General features: G+C 37.8%; 2 protein-coding genes across 3 annotated transcripts; one reads left to right on the forward strand and one right to left on the reverse strand.

Moving 5' to 3' along the window:
* Nucleotides 1-82: 82 nt before the first annotated feature.
* Nucleotides 83-5,083, reverse strand: armh1 (armadillo like helical domain containing 1). Its single transcript, XM_037769685.1, has 11 exons — nt 4,643-5,083; nt 3,342-3,410; nt 3,083-3,249; nt 2,614-2,813; nt 2,394-2,478; nt 1,548-1,664; nt 1,069-1,150; nt 767-896; nt 614-691; nt 437-518; nt 83-313 (listed from the first exon to the last, which is right to left on the reverse strand). Exons 1-11 carry the CDS (start codon nt 4,858-4,860, stop codon nt 309-311), a joined length of 1,233 nt encoding a protein of 410 aa, XP_037625613.1. The 5' UTR covers nt 4,861-5,083; the 3' UTR covers nt 83-308.
* Nucleotides 5,084-8,075: 2,992 nt separating this feature from the next.
* LOC119487875 (galectin-3-binding protein A-like) lies at nt 8,076-12,374 on the forward strand. 2 transcript variants are annotated; one of them, XM_037768934.1, is made up of 6 exons: nt 8,076-8,135; nt 8,269-8,338; nt 9,076-9,261; nt 9,369-9,500; nt 9,619-9,883; nt 11,068-12,374. In XM_037768934.1, the coding sequence occupies exons 2-6, from the start codon at nt 8,284-8,286 to the stop codon at nt 12,098-12,100; spliced, it is 1,671 nt and encodes a 556-aa protein (XP_037624862.1). In that variant the 5' UTR covers nt 8,076-8,135; nt 8,269-8,283; the 3' UTR covers nt 12,101-12,374. The 2 variants fall into 2 exon arrangements, with proteins under 2 accessions (XP_037624862.1, XP_037624863.1); XM_037768935.1 differs by having other exon boundaries at nt 8,079-8,130.
* The last annotated feature ends 664 nt before the right edge of the window (nt 12,375-13,038 follow it).

The following is a 13,038-nucleotide window of genomic DNA, read 5'->3' on the forward strand; positions in this document are numbered from 1 at the left end:
TTGTATTTATGTTATTAGTGCATATTAAAAATAACCAAAAAGTAAATTATCATGAAAAAAGTGAAAGGCAAACTAATAACAATATGGTGTAAAACTGTATTAAAACTGTGCATAGACAATAACAGAGTGATTTTTTTCTATGAAATAACTTAATGTAAAGTCAAAATTGATCACCTTTTCTAAAGAAAAAATAATTACACTAATGATAAAGGTAAACAACAAATCTGAGATTTAAAAAAAATTAACAGTAAATTTATTTGCATCATTAAAATGATTTGTCCTTGTCAGCCTTCAGAGTTGTCCCCATCTCAAACTGGAAATCAAAGATTGACAAGACAAAAAATATTATATTAATAATAATATTTTCACATAGTACAGGCAACCATAAAAATAGACAAACATTTGACCAGCGTTAAGATGAACAAATAATCATTACCTTCAGTTATGTTAACCTTGTTAGTTAGCAGGATTTCTGCTTGTGTTTCATCCATATTCATGTACAAAGTGTCAGCTTGGTGCTGTAGAAAGACGGGGATTGAAGATGTTAGTGTTGCCTTCTAGCAGCTTGACCTTTTCACTGATGCTATCATAGTATTTAATAAGTAAAGCTTACCATAAAGGCTGCAAACAGTGTGCTGCCGATGCCTCTCTCCAAATGTTCCTCAATAACCGAGTATGAGTGGACGAAGTGCTACGCAGACATGAAAGTATTAGTGTGTGTGCATGTGTATGTACAGTATGTGTGTGTCTGTAAGCAGATATGTACCTCCAAGGCCAGACTGGCTTGTATTTGGGCATCAGTGTGCTCTCTGTTGCCCATAGCGTACAGAAGATGTTGGATCACTCCGAGAGAGAGAAGCTCACGAGAAACCTCTTGACTGTCTACAGCCAGCAACCTTCAACACATTCAACACCATAAAAATATATCCCTACTGTAAAATGACAACAGCTAAAACTATTACTATTTACATATCATTGTATAAAAAGAGCATCACATTTTCGGACAGTGTTTATTGTATGATAAAGCATTCATGACGTGTCTAGTTATACTGGATTAATATTACCAACCGTATAGTTTTAGCTGCAGCAGCTTGTTGCACAAACACAGGCAGAGATCCAGTCATATTGATCATCTCAGACTCTGATGACACTGTATGAATCAACAAAACATGTTATGGCACCTTGTTAATGTGTCAAATTAGGTAATATTATGTCAAAAAATGGACTAAGTGCTAGCTCATTAATTGATGGGTTTGGGTAGGTGGAACATTGTTTAAGAAAATGTGGAAATATAAGCATAACTAAATGAAATTCACTTCCTGTCACCCTTTGTCAGACCCCTCACTTTTCGGTCGCAGTAAACATGTGCTTCATGTTGCGAATTAAATAAAAACACTTGCTTAGGTTTAGGCAATAAAACCACTTAGTTAGGTTTAGGAAAAAACAACATGGCTAGGCTTAAAATTACTACGTATTTACAGGGAAAATGCCCTTGGGATGAGAACAGGCCCTTTAAAAAACAACACACTTAAAGATCAGAGTGTCACCTTCGATATTCATGTGCTGCTGCACTTCTTCTTTAGTAGGCCTCAGCAGAGCCACCAGTCCATTGAGCAGCAGTGGCCTCACATCATAACTCCTCAGGTCTAAGATCAGATTTATAGCTGCCAGAAACATACACAGGGAGAGAAGAGTGTTAGACAAGATATTACAGCATTCAGAAGCCTGGTTGAAAGCATTTTATCATTTAACATAACAGCACGGTACGGCAACCTAAGTGCAAAGAGCAAAAAAAATCTCTCCAAGATTGTTAGTATTGCAGGGAAGGTGATTGGGAAGTCACAGAAACAACTTTGCAATATATCTGACAGTGCTGTACACAGGAAGACTAAACATATAACTACAGATACCTCACATCCACTACACTCAGAGTGTGAGCTGCTCCCGTCTGGCCATCGATTTAGGGTCCCAAAGGTCAGCCAGAAAATATATATAAGAAGTCTTTTATTCCCTGTGTCATACAGGCATTGAACTCAGCAGGGAACACTTATTATTTTATAAGATGTGCTCTCTTTTATTATAACCTGCTGCTACCTGCCCATTGCACTATTGTATACTGTATGTTTGGATGTTTGAATGTAGTGTTGTGTTATGTGCATTGTATGTACCTTTGCTGTATTTGGAGAAGCCAAGTGATTTCCACTGAGGTGGACAATAAAGTCAATCTATCTATCTATATATCTATCTATTAAAAGGTGACAATTTATAAAAAGGATGCAACATTTTCAGCCACAGTAGCTAGTGGATTCATTTGTCATTTCAAAGCAAGTATCAGCATACAAAACAAAAAAAAAGTTTACCACCATGTGGATTTAAACGTGTTCTCAGCTTACCTCCATCCTGAACCTCCAGGTGAAGGGAGCTGAGCATGTTCAGCAGAGGTTCTACTATGCTGTGATGGGCTGTTTTCATTTTGGACTGTGAGGGAGGATAGTGAGAGTTCTGTTATATTTCTTCTCATATGTTAAATATATCACCAGAAGTCCACTGTGTGAAAGAGCAAGGATGACAGCACATGCATGCTGCGAGAACATGTGCACTCTCATGCTTTACCTGCACAGTGTGCAAGGTGTGCAGGACCAGCTGCTGGGCCTTAGGGGAGGAACACGTCATGAGAGCAATCAGACTTTTGTAGATTTGCTTTTGATATTTGGGGTTTCCGTGGGAGAGGGACTCCAGGACGGCCCAGGACGCTGTCTCCTGGGTTTCATCTGTGTTTGACTTAGCCAGGCACTCTGCTACGGCTTTCACACCTACAAGAATGTAAAAAATAGAGAAGCTGATGTGGCTCTGACAGTGCTGCACAAATTATCCAAATGGTTAATGGAAAAATACTAATCTGAGTACAGATAAACCTGAGAGAAAAAAAGGTATAAAACAGCACTAAAATACAGCTACTGTTGCACTGATCTTATGTATCGTGTATGGAGAAGTTTGTATGTATTTCCAGGAAAACTCTTCAAAATTCTTTGTTTCTGTTTTGCAATAAAAAAGGAAGTGTAAAAACATGTTGTTTTTTTACCATGGCTTTCACAGATAATCTCTTTGTACTTGCGACCAGCGTTTGAGACGGTGAGCAGCAGACGGAGGGCCTCGGTCTTCTCCTCCTCTGTGCACTGAGAGTGGCTCAAGATGTCCAGGAGGGTGAGGACACCTCCGTCCTCCAGGAACTCCATCAGGTACTGATCACTGAGGAAAGTGAGACAAGTGGGTCACACACACAAAAATGGCATAATGAGTCATAATTTACAGATTATGATGCAGCGTTTCATTTCACTCACTGGCTTGATGCAGAGAGGAAAATCCCTATTGCTTTGAGCTGCAGTCCCAAGGATGTATTAAACATGTATCTGAATATTCAGTTAAGGAGTCTCTGTTGGTTAAATATATTCCTACACCCTAAAGGACTGTAAACTTTAAATTCATTCATTTATAATTTGATTTCAGCCCAAATATAGTTAAATTTGCATGCATGCATGCAGTAAAGGACATCGGCAAACAGTAAAAATAAATAATTATTGATATTTGGTCTTGCATTCAACCAGCTTGTCATCCTCATAAGTCCTGACACTTTGTCAAAAGGTAATATGTATAGGTTTAATTGCACATAAAGCTAACAGCATTGGTGCACAAAACATACAGAACAGTGTACAGAATAAACACACAACAGACTGTTATTTGTGTACAACTTAATTTGTACAAAATGTGTTGATAACAGTGGTGGAAGAAGTACTCAGATATTCTACTTCAGTAAAAGTAGCAATACCATAGTCTAGAAATACAAATAATAGTCCTGCATTCAAAGGCCTATTCGAGTAAATGTACTTAGTTACTTTCCACCACTGGTCAATAATATTGAAAGGATTTACATATCTTTGAAATTGAAGTTTAAAGGTCCCATATTGTAAAAAGTGAGATTTTCATGTCTCTTATATTATGAAGCAGGTTTAAGGTCTATATAAATACTGCGAAAGTATTGAAACACTTAATCCACAGAGAAATACACACAGCCCGTATTCAGAAACTGTGCGTTTGAAACAAGCCGTCAGGATTTCTGTCCATTTGTGATGTCACAAATATACAATATTTAAACCATTAAACAGTTTTAAACAAACATACTAAATGTGTCCCAGTTTATATCCTTTTGTAGTGTATGTGAATGATATCAGCTGACAGGAAGTATACATGGACCCAAGCTGTTGCCTAGAAACGTAATTCCGTTGCCATTCCGTTGAAATGCGCTTAAACGGAGCATTTCAGACAGAGGGTGAATACAGGTATATTCAGACAGACAGTATGAGAAAAATAAAGTGTTTTTTGAACATTAAAGCATGTAAACATGTTCTAGTAGAAACCCAGAATACAAGCATGAACCTGAAAATGAGCATAATATGGGACCTTTAAGTAGTCATACTACATTCATCCACTGCAGCATAGGCCTAACATATGCAATAATAGTAGGCTACATTTTAGTAAATATGTTGTCTGTATTGGCTTTTCTACTGTTATGCAGGTGCCCAAATTCAGCAGGGCTTAAAAACAGTGTGTGGAAAACATGCCTGAACTTAAACATAAAGGATACGTGAGTCTCATCCAGGTGGTGAGTCTTGCCAGGAAGAGACTGGCCACCTGAGCAAACTCCAGCTCCAGCTCATAAAACGTCTTCCCTGTGTTTCTAGTGAGGAAGGTTTTCAACATGCGGCCGCGGACCGTCCTGTCACCGCGGTCCCAGTCTCGAAGATAACTGAGCACTTTGCAGATGTTCACTTGTTGTTGTTGTTCTTCCTGTGTTGACATCATGTCCTCTTATAGTTCTTTCACACGCAGAGTCCAGACTGTAGCTGCTCTACATGGTGTTTATTAAAAAGGCTACAGGCTAATTAACCTAATTACTGAGTTTCTGTCTTCAAAAGTAGTCATTTTTCGCAGCTTGATTTGCTCCTTATCTTCTTCTTCTAGCTTCGTTTATAGCAGCTTGCTAACGGTCGCTTAGCAACGCCCCCACAAGTCTACAGCACAACGTCAGCGCCCAGCAGTGATGTATTAACCCGGGGGTCTCTAAGCAACCTGCGGCTCCGGAGCCACGTGCGGCTCTTCAGCTCCTCTCCAGGGGCTCTCTGTGGCTTTTTAAACATGGAAATGAATAACTGCTTTTTGTTTACATTTTCATTTTTATTCATCATTGTTGTAGGTCTATGGTACGACGGTACCACGGAGTATTATGGCCACATTGAGGAAAAAAATAAATCTGAGATTTCGAGAATAAAGTCATAATATTATAAAGTAGTAATTTTACGTCTTATTTTCTTTTTTCTCATAAAGTTATGACTTTATTCTCGTAATATTACGACTTTATTCTCATAAATTTACGACTTTATTCTCGTAATATTACGACTTTATTCTCGTAATATCACGACTTTTTTCTCGTAATATTACAACTTTTTTCTCGTAAAGTTAAGACTTTATTCCTGTAATATTACGATTTTTTTCTCGTAAAGTTATGACTATATTCTCGTAATATTATGACTTTTTTCTCGTAGTTATGACTTTATTCCTGTAATATTACTTTTTTCTCGTAAAGTTATGACTTTATTCTCATAATATTACGACATTATTCTCATAATATTACGACCATTTTCTCGTAAAGTTATGAGTTTATTCCTGTAAAATTACGACTTTTTTCTTGTAAAGTTATGACTTTATTCCTGTAATTTTACGACTTTTTTCTCGTAAAGTTATGACTTTATTCTCGTAATATTACGACTTTTTTCTCATAAATTTACGACTTTATTCTCGTAATATTACGACTTTATTCTCGTAATATCACGACTTTTTTCTCGTAATATTACAACTTTTTTCTCGTAAAGTTAAGACTTTATTCCTGTAATATTACGATTTTTTTCTCGTAAAGTTATGACTATATTCTCGTAATATTATGACTTTTTTCTCGTAGTTATGACTTTATTCCTGTAATATTACTTTTTTCTCGTAAAGTTATGACTTTATTCTCATAATATTACGACATTATTCTCATAATATTACGACCATTTTCTCGTAAAGTTATGAGTTTATTCCTGTAAAATTACGACTTTTTTCTTGTAAAGTTATGACTTTATTCCTGTAATTTTACGACTTTTTTCTCATAAAGTTATGACTTTATTCTCGTAATATTACGACTTTTTTTCTCGTAAAGTTATGATTTTATTCTCGTAATGTTACTATTTTTTTCTCGTGAAGTTATGACTTTATATTCTCGTAATGTTATGACTTTTTTCTCGTAATAATATGACTTTATTTTGTAAATCTCAGATGTTTTTTCCCTAAATGTGACCCTAATACTCCGCAGTACATTTGCTCTTTGGCCCTCACTGCATTAGACTTATATACTATATACTTAGACTATAAGCTGTTACCTTCATCACAATGATCAAATGTTTTGCGGCTCCGGACAGATTTTTTATTTTTTTCCTAAAATGGCTCTTTTGATAGTAAAGGTTGCTGACCCCTGGACTAAAGAATATAATCAGTATTGAGAGCTGTATTATTCCTACTAAAGTCTGTAATGGCGCTGGCTTGACGAAGTCTATGATGCAGTTCCAACCTGTGACCACTGGAGGACATTAAAACTCGTGATTTTAAATACACAGGTCAAGTTAGCAACAGGATATTTTTATTAACCAGTTGTTTAACATGAATAATGTATATTTTTTAAGCATCATCAGGTCCTGAGTTTACCTCTATATCATGCTAGGAGATGTTGATCTGTGTATTTAAAATCAGGAGTGTTTGCTGCCCTCTGGTGGTGACAACAAGGAACTGTTAAATTGGTCGAATGCAGACATTATAGCATACTCACACTTCCGGTAAATCATTTCAAAATAAAACTTTCAACATACTCATGAGATGTAGTTAATTGTGGTCACAGCAGAAGGGCTGTATATAGTCATGGCAATAACTAATTCTACTACAACAACTACTACTACTAATAGTTAAGGCCATAAGCAATAATAACATGACAAATACACAATATTTATAGTAGTTATTTAATGTCATACAGGGTATTTTTTAGGGAATATTTTGTACACACGAAGAAAAAGAAGCAAAACATCCCAATAGTGTTTTCCTTTGTATTTTCCATATTGTATTGACAAGAAGATGCAAGGGATTAATAATAAGTCATAACTGCTGTTAAAGGTTATATTGATAACATTATTATGTAGATGAATCATTTAAAAAAATAAACATGCATCCACAGAGCTTGTAGAAAGGTGCTGAATAAAACTTTTCCTCAAAGAAATATTATGACTATGAAATTAATAATTAAAAATATTTTGACAGGTGCGCGTGTCACGCCACACACACACACACACACACATGCACACCTAATGTAGGCCTATAGCTACATGTTACTCTACCACAAAAGATTCAATGTAATTGACGTGACTGACTGTCTGAGTCTCACTCCACTCAACCATAAAATATGCAGGTTGTGCAATGAAATAGCAACCTGTTTTTTTGTTTTTTTTTAAGGGAATACAATGGAACGGAGGAGGACAGATGCAACCTCTAGTGGTTATCAATGTTATCAATTCTACCTTTAAATAATTACACTTAATATTGTGTAGTTGTCATGTTATTATTGCTTATGACCAATCATTGCCATGACTATACACTGCCCTCCCGCGGTGACCTCGAGAAACTACACCTCTGTGTATTTTATTTTTAAATGATTTACCGAAAGTGTGAGTATGCTATAATGTCTGTAGTGACACCACTTTGACTAATTAAATGTTTTTCTGTGGACAATTCTTTAAGATACTATAGATGGATGGATAGATAGAGATAGAGATAGTTAATTTCGTGGCACCATAAAAACATATTTGACCTTTGATGGACATAAATAAATATTGCATGTGTGGTAGGACTGATTTCAACTATTCTTCTAGTACACAGCCCTTTAGTGGTCGGTGATTCCTGGAAAATAAATACCTGCAATTTGTTAAATATTTGCTCAGTTTCCCGATTTATTTCTTCAGTGAGAGGCCGTTCTTTAATTCACTTCATTTTGAGGTCTGGTAAGTTCATTCCTACTTTTACCCAGAAAAATGTATAGATTACTGATGTTATCACACATTATTTGTGCATACTGAGTAACACTTGTTTGAATAGAGAAGTCAGTGCTGTTTCTTGTTTTCCTTCTCTCCTCAGTGCACTGCAATCAAAATGACAGAAAATACTTTCTTATTATTCTGCATTCTTTTCGTCGGCGTGTCTGCTGGTGAGTAAACTGCTCTTATCCTGTGAAGCTGTATTACATCTGTTGTACTGTTGTTGTTTTTTACGTCCAAGAACAGCTTACTTTAAAAGTGAACAACTTTTCCCCCAGAAACTTCCCAGCCTTCTTCTCTTCAATGTCTTCCACCGCCATGAGACAAATAAATAGAAATATTTATCTTCTTGAGTGAATAAACGATATTCTCAATAGCAATAAAAGTATACAAGCCCAAATTTTATTTACATTTTGTTTTAATTAATATAGAGTGTATTTGAACAAAAATATTATATTTTGCTATTTTTTTTTATCACATTTATTGACATTTTGCTGTTCCTAACTGGCAAAATAGATCTATTTACTGTCAACTGGTTCTCTGGTCTTGTTTGTAAATGAAAGTAGAGGAAACAGTTCAAGAAGGCAAAACAAATGTTACTCATAAGTCACATAACTTGTAACATTAATTAAACACTGACATTATTTAAAGGATAAACCATATACGTATATATATATATGGTTTATCCTATAAATAATGTCAGTGTTTAATTAATGTTACAAGTTATGTGACTTATGAGTAACATTTGTTTTGCCTTCTTGAACTGTATAAATATAAATATATTTATATTTCGTTTTGATTTAGAGTTTTACTGTTAATATAAAGCAAAACCTGACTTACTTCTTTGTCATCTCTTTCTACTGAATCTATTTAAATAACTATTTAAATTAATTACATGTTTCTTTAGGTGTTGAGGAAGGTTCGGTGAGGCTGGTTGGTGGTAAAAATAACTCTGAGGGCCGGGTGGAGATCTTTCATGATGGAGTTTGGGGGACGGTGTGCAAAGATGAGTTTGAGATGATTGACGCTCATGTCGTGTGTCGCCAGCTCCACTTCCCCGGCGCAGTAGAGGTTCTATCTACATTTGGCGAGGGTAATACAGCTCAATTTGACAAACACTAACAATGAAAACCTGGAACTTTTAACAATATTTGGTACAAATGGCTATCTGTTAATTTTCTTTGATTGTTTTGTGTTTAGGGGATGGAGACATCTGGATGAGTGATTTAGACTGCAGTGGGATGGAGACGAACCTGCTGCAATGTTCACATTCTGGGTGGGGGATCGATAACTGTGGTCACTCTGAAGATGTTGGTGTCAGATGTGAAACTGGTAAGGCAACCCATGTTTGAGCAATAAGAGTGAATCTTTCATGGACAAATAAAAAGATAAAAAGTTAATTTCTTCTCAAAACAAAACCACTCACTGTGCCCATATTGACCTCCATCAGAGCCAGAACCCATCAATCTAAGCCAGGAGTACGATTTGGACCACAACACAAGCCTGTCTTATCAGCTGGGGGAGCTGTTTGACAGCAGACGTGACTGTGATTTGAACATTTCAGTGACGGTGCACCACAACATCGTTGAGATGATCTGTGCTCACCGCGTCATCCTTTCTCTGAACTCATTCTTCAAAACGTCACAGCCAGACTTCAGCAGCCTCAACATTGAGGCCACAGCTAACTGCAGTCAGTACGCCAACAACTTTGTCAGGTAAAAGCAAACCCGTGACTTTAAAGATCATGAAAACTAACCTCTTCAGTGTTTGTGCACACATTTGGGTATCTGGAGTACCTACCAACCCATAAACTGTAAAATAGGACAACCCAGTCAGTTTTTTTTGTGGGCTGCCTAGATCAGAAAACATGTGATTCAACAAGCCATTCAGATTTGGCTCCCCTTCCTATGTCACATGCAGGCTCACTAGAATATATCACCCACAGCTTGAGAACTACCTTTGCAAAGGTGATCCATATTTTTCTCCTCAGCCAATCAGAGCAGACTGGGCTTTCCGTGAGGGGGCTTCAGGCCCAGACACCCAACCCGACATCAAAGAACTAGCTGCGATGAAGGCCGGTTGTTGCGTCGCCTCACTTCGCCTTTGTCTTGGCCGACAAGTTGCACCCTAATGCACCACAAGGACGACAGCCAACAGTCAGTTAGCTGGTACTTTATGCGCCTGAGAGGAAATAATTCTCCACTCCAGTAGGCGGCAGTAGTCTGTATTCGTCATTCAAAAATAGAAACTGGACGACAGAGGACGGCGGATATGCAAGCCGTTGTTACGATACGTCTATGAAACGATGAAAAATGAGATGCGTTTTTCCTCTTGATTTTACTCGTTGGCTTGCTTTCCTCAATTCTGTTTCTCTTCTCGTGCACTGATTGGTTTAAGCTGAACAGCCAATCAGAGTGATTTCTCATACACAAACGGGCTCCGCAAAAGATTCAACATGCTGAATCGGCCGAAAAACCTCTGACATAGGCAGACTAGAGCCGACGGTGCGGGACACACCGCAAAAACCAAGCCGACAGACGCTCACGGATGTCCCCAAACTGTCTGACGGCCGACCGTCGGCTTGGTCTGTCAGGACATTTAAAGAGACGGGCGCTAAAACTGAGCGTTTCAGACAGAGGGTGAATCCAGGTATATTCAGACAGTATGAGAAAACTAAAGTGTTTTTTGAACATTAAAGCATCTAAATATGTTCTAATAGAAACCCAAAATACAAGTATGAACCTGAAAATGAGCATAATATGTCCCCTTTAAACTGCCACCTCCTTTGTCATGTAAACCTGAACCACTCAACAGCTGATCTTTTCATCACTTGCTGTCTAATTGTATGCACTGAGTTAGAAACAGCTGAACCTCGCTAATGAAAATGTTCAAATTTCAGATACTTCTACACAAGAAAAATTAAAGTCACACGATCCTCTGCCCATTGCATCCTCAAGATGGCTATCGACTGGGGTGTGACTGAAGTTTATAGTGAGGCTGCGAAACTCTTCAGACTGTTTCTTCCAGAAGACCCCACTTTCCAGAGTCAGAACTCTTTCTATGAGTACGCGGTTCAAATAGATGATGAGGCACTAGAGGAGGTTTGTGTTCGCTACCTGGCGTGGAACTGTGAGGCGCTGATCCAATCCCCAGCCTGGACAAATCTTCCATTTGGTCTGGTCAAAGCTCTTCTGTCTCGCTCAGACCTTGTGGTGCGTAATGAGACCGTCATCCTGAATGGACTGGAGAGCTGGGCGGCAGCCCAAGAAAACACAACTATTCCTGAGGTCCTTCTGCAGCTCATCCGCTTCCCAATGATACCAGCTGAGGACTTAGTCATACTTAATGGCTCACAGTATGATGCCGGCAAGTTGCAAGGGTTTCAGTTTAATTCTCTGCCCTTCACGATGTTGCTCAATGACCTGAGGGAAAAACAAAAAATCTACACATCCAGGATTTACACCGGCTCGCCGTGGAGCTTTACTGTCAGCTACGACATCGTCAAAGCTTACAAGGACTCTGAGACTTCTAACATGGGTTTTGGCTACTCCCAAATCAATATTCTGACCAAGGACTTCCAAACACCGGTTCACAACAGTGCCTATTTTTCTTTTCAAAACATGCGCTGGAAAACAATGTTTTTTAACAGTCGTGCAGAATGCTCAAGTCAAAGTCTCACTTGTCCTTCTTTGCCAGCTGTTAGTTTGAAGGTTTTTCAAAAGAACAGCAATATACCCAGTGAGGTGGAGGGACGCATTCGTTACAGAAATAGTCTTGTTGTTATGTGTGAAGGGACGTACGTGTTCCACGTTCACGAGTTTAATGAGGAGAATCTTGTGTTTATGCCAAGCAGCGTAAAACAAGTCTATCCCTGCCGCTCAGAGAGGTTCTCCTACAGGTTGGTGGTTCGTCCTCACTACTCTACAGATTAGTGTCTGTTTCCTCTGGGAACTTCAGCAAAGAGGATGATTTACAAACAGCACATTATCTGACATTCACGACTATCCTATAGAACTATAACCATAAACAGTGTTTTTGACCAAGCTCACTCAAATCATACAGTAAGTACAACTTATGTGTGGCCTAGGGCTGTCAAAGTTAACACGATAATGACATGTTAACGCAAAGTTCGTTTTAACGCCACTAATTTCTTTAACGCATTAACACAACTTATGATTTTTAGGTTGTAGCGGGCTCAGTTTTAAAGCTGGAGTGAAGATACTGACATTATATGAAACTAGAAAACCTAAGGAATCCATAAGTACCAATCATGCCATACTAGCTTGTCGCGAAGGACGTTAAATAACGTTCCAAACTTGTGCTAAATTTTGGCAAGGAAAAACTGGCATGGCCATTTTCAAAGGGGTCCCTTGACCTCTGACCTCAAGATATGTGAATGAAAATGGGTTCTATGGGTACCCACGAGTCTCCCCTTTACAGACATGCCCACTTTATGATAATCACATGCAGTTTGGGGCAAGTTATAGTCAAGTCAGCACACTGACACACTGACTTATTGTGTACATGACTTCCCATGTTATAAATCATGAGTTTCATTTGAAGGCGCCATTATAGTGGTAATTTAGTGTAGGTATAATTATTTCCAAGTCCTTTGTAATACACTATTTGTATGTTTTATTAAAGTCTACTTTAATTTCACTTTATTAGAGGTTAAACAGTGCACTTTAAGCTGTATTTCAGTGTACTTTTAAAAAGCATACTAAATTGCAAATACTTATAGTGGTAATTTAGTGTACTTTCGCTACAAGTGTATTGTAGTAAACTTACATGAAGAATATTTTTTTTTTACCTGGGTTATACTGGCCAGGAAACTCTTTTACACTATCTTGTCTTCTGCTCTAATCACCAA

Source organism: Sebastes umbrosus, chromosome 5, assembly GCF_015220745.1.
Source record: "Sebastes umbrosus isolate fSebUmb1 chromosome 5, fSebUmb1.pri, whole genome shotgun sequence".
NCBI classification, from domain to species: domain Eukaryota; kingdom Metazoa; phylum Chordata; class Actinopteri; order Perciformes; family Sebastidae; genus Sebastes; species Sebastes umbrosus.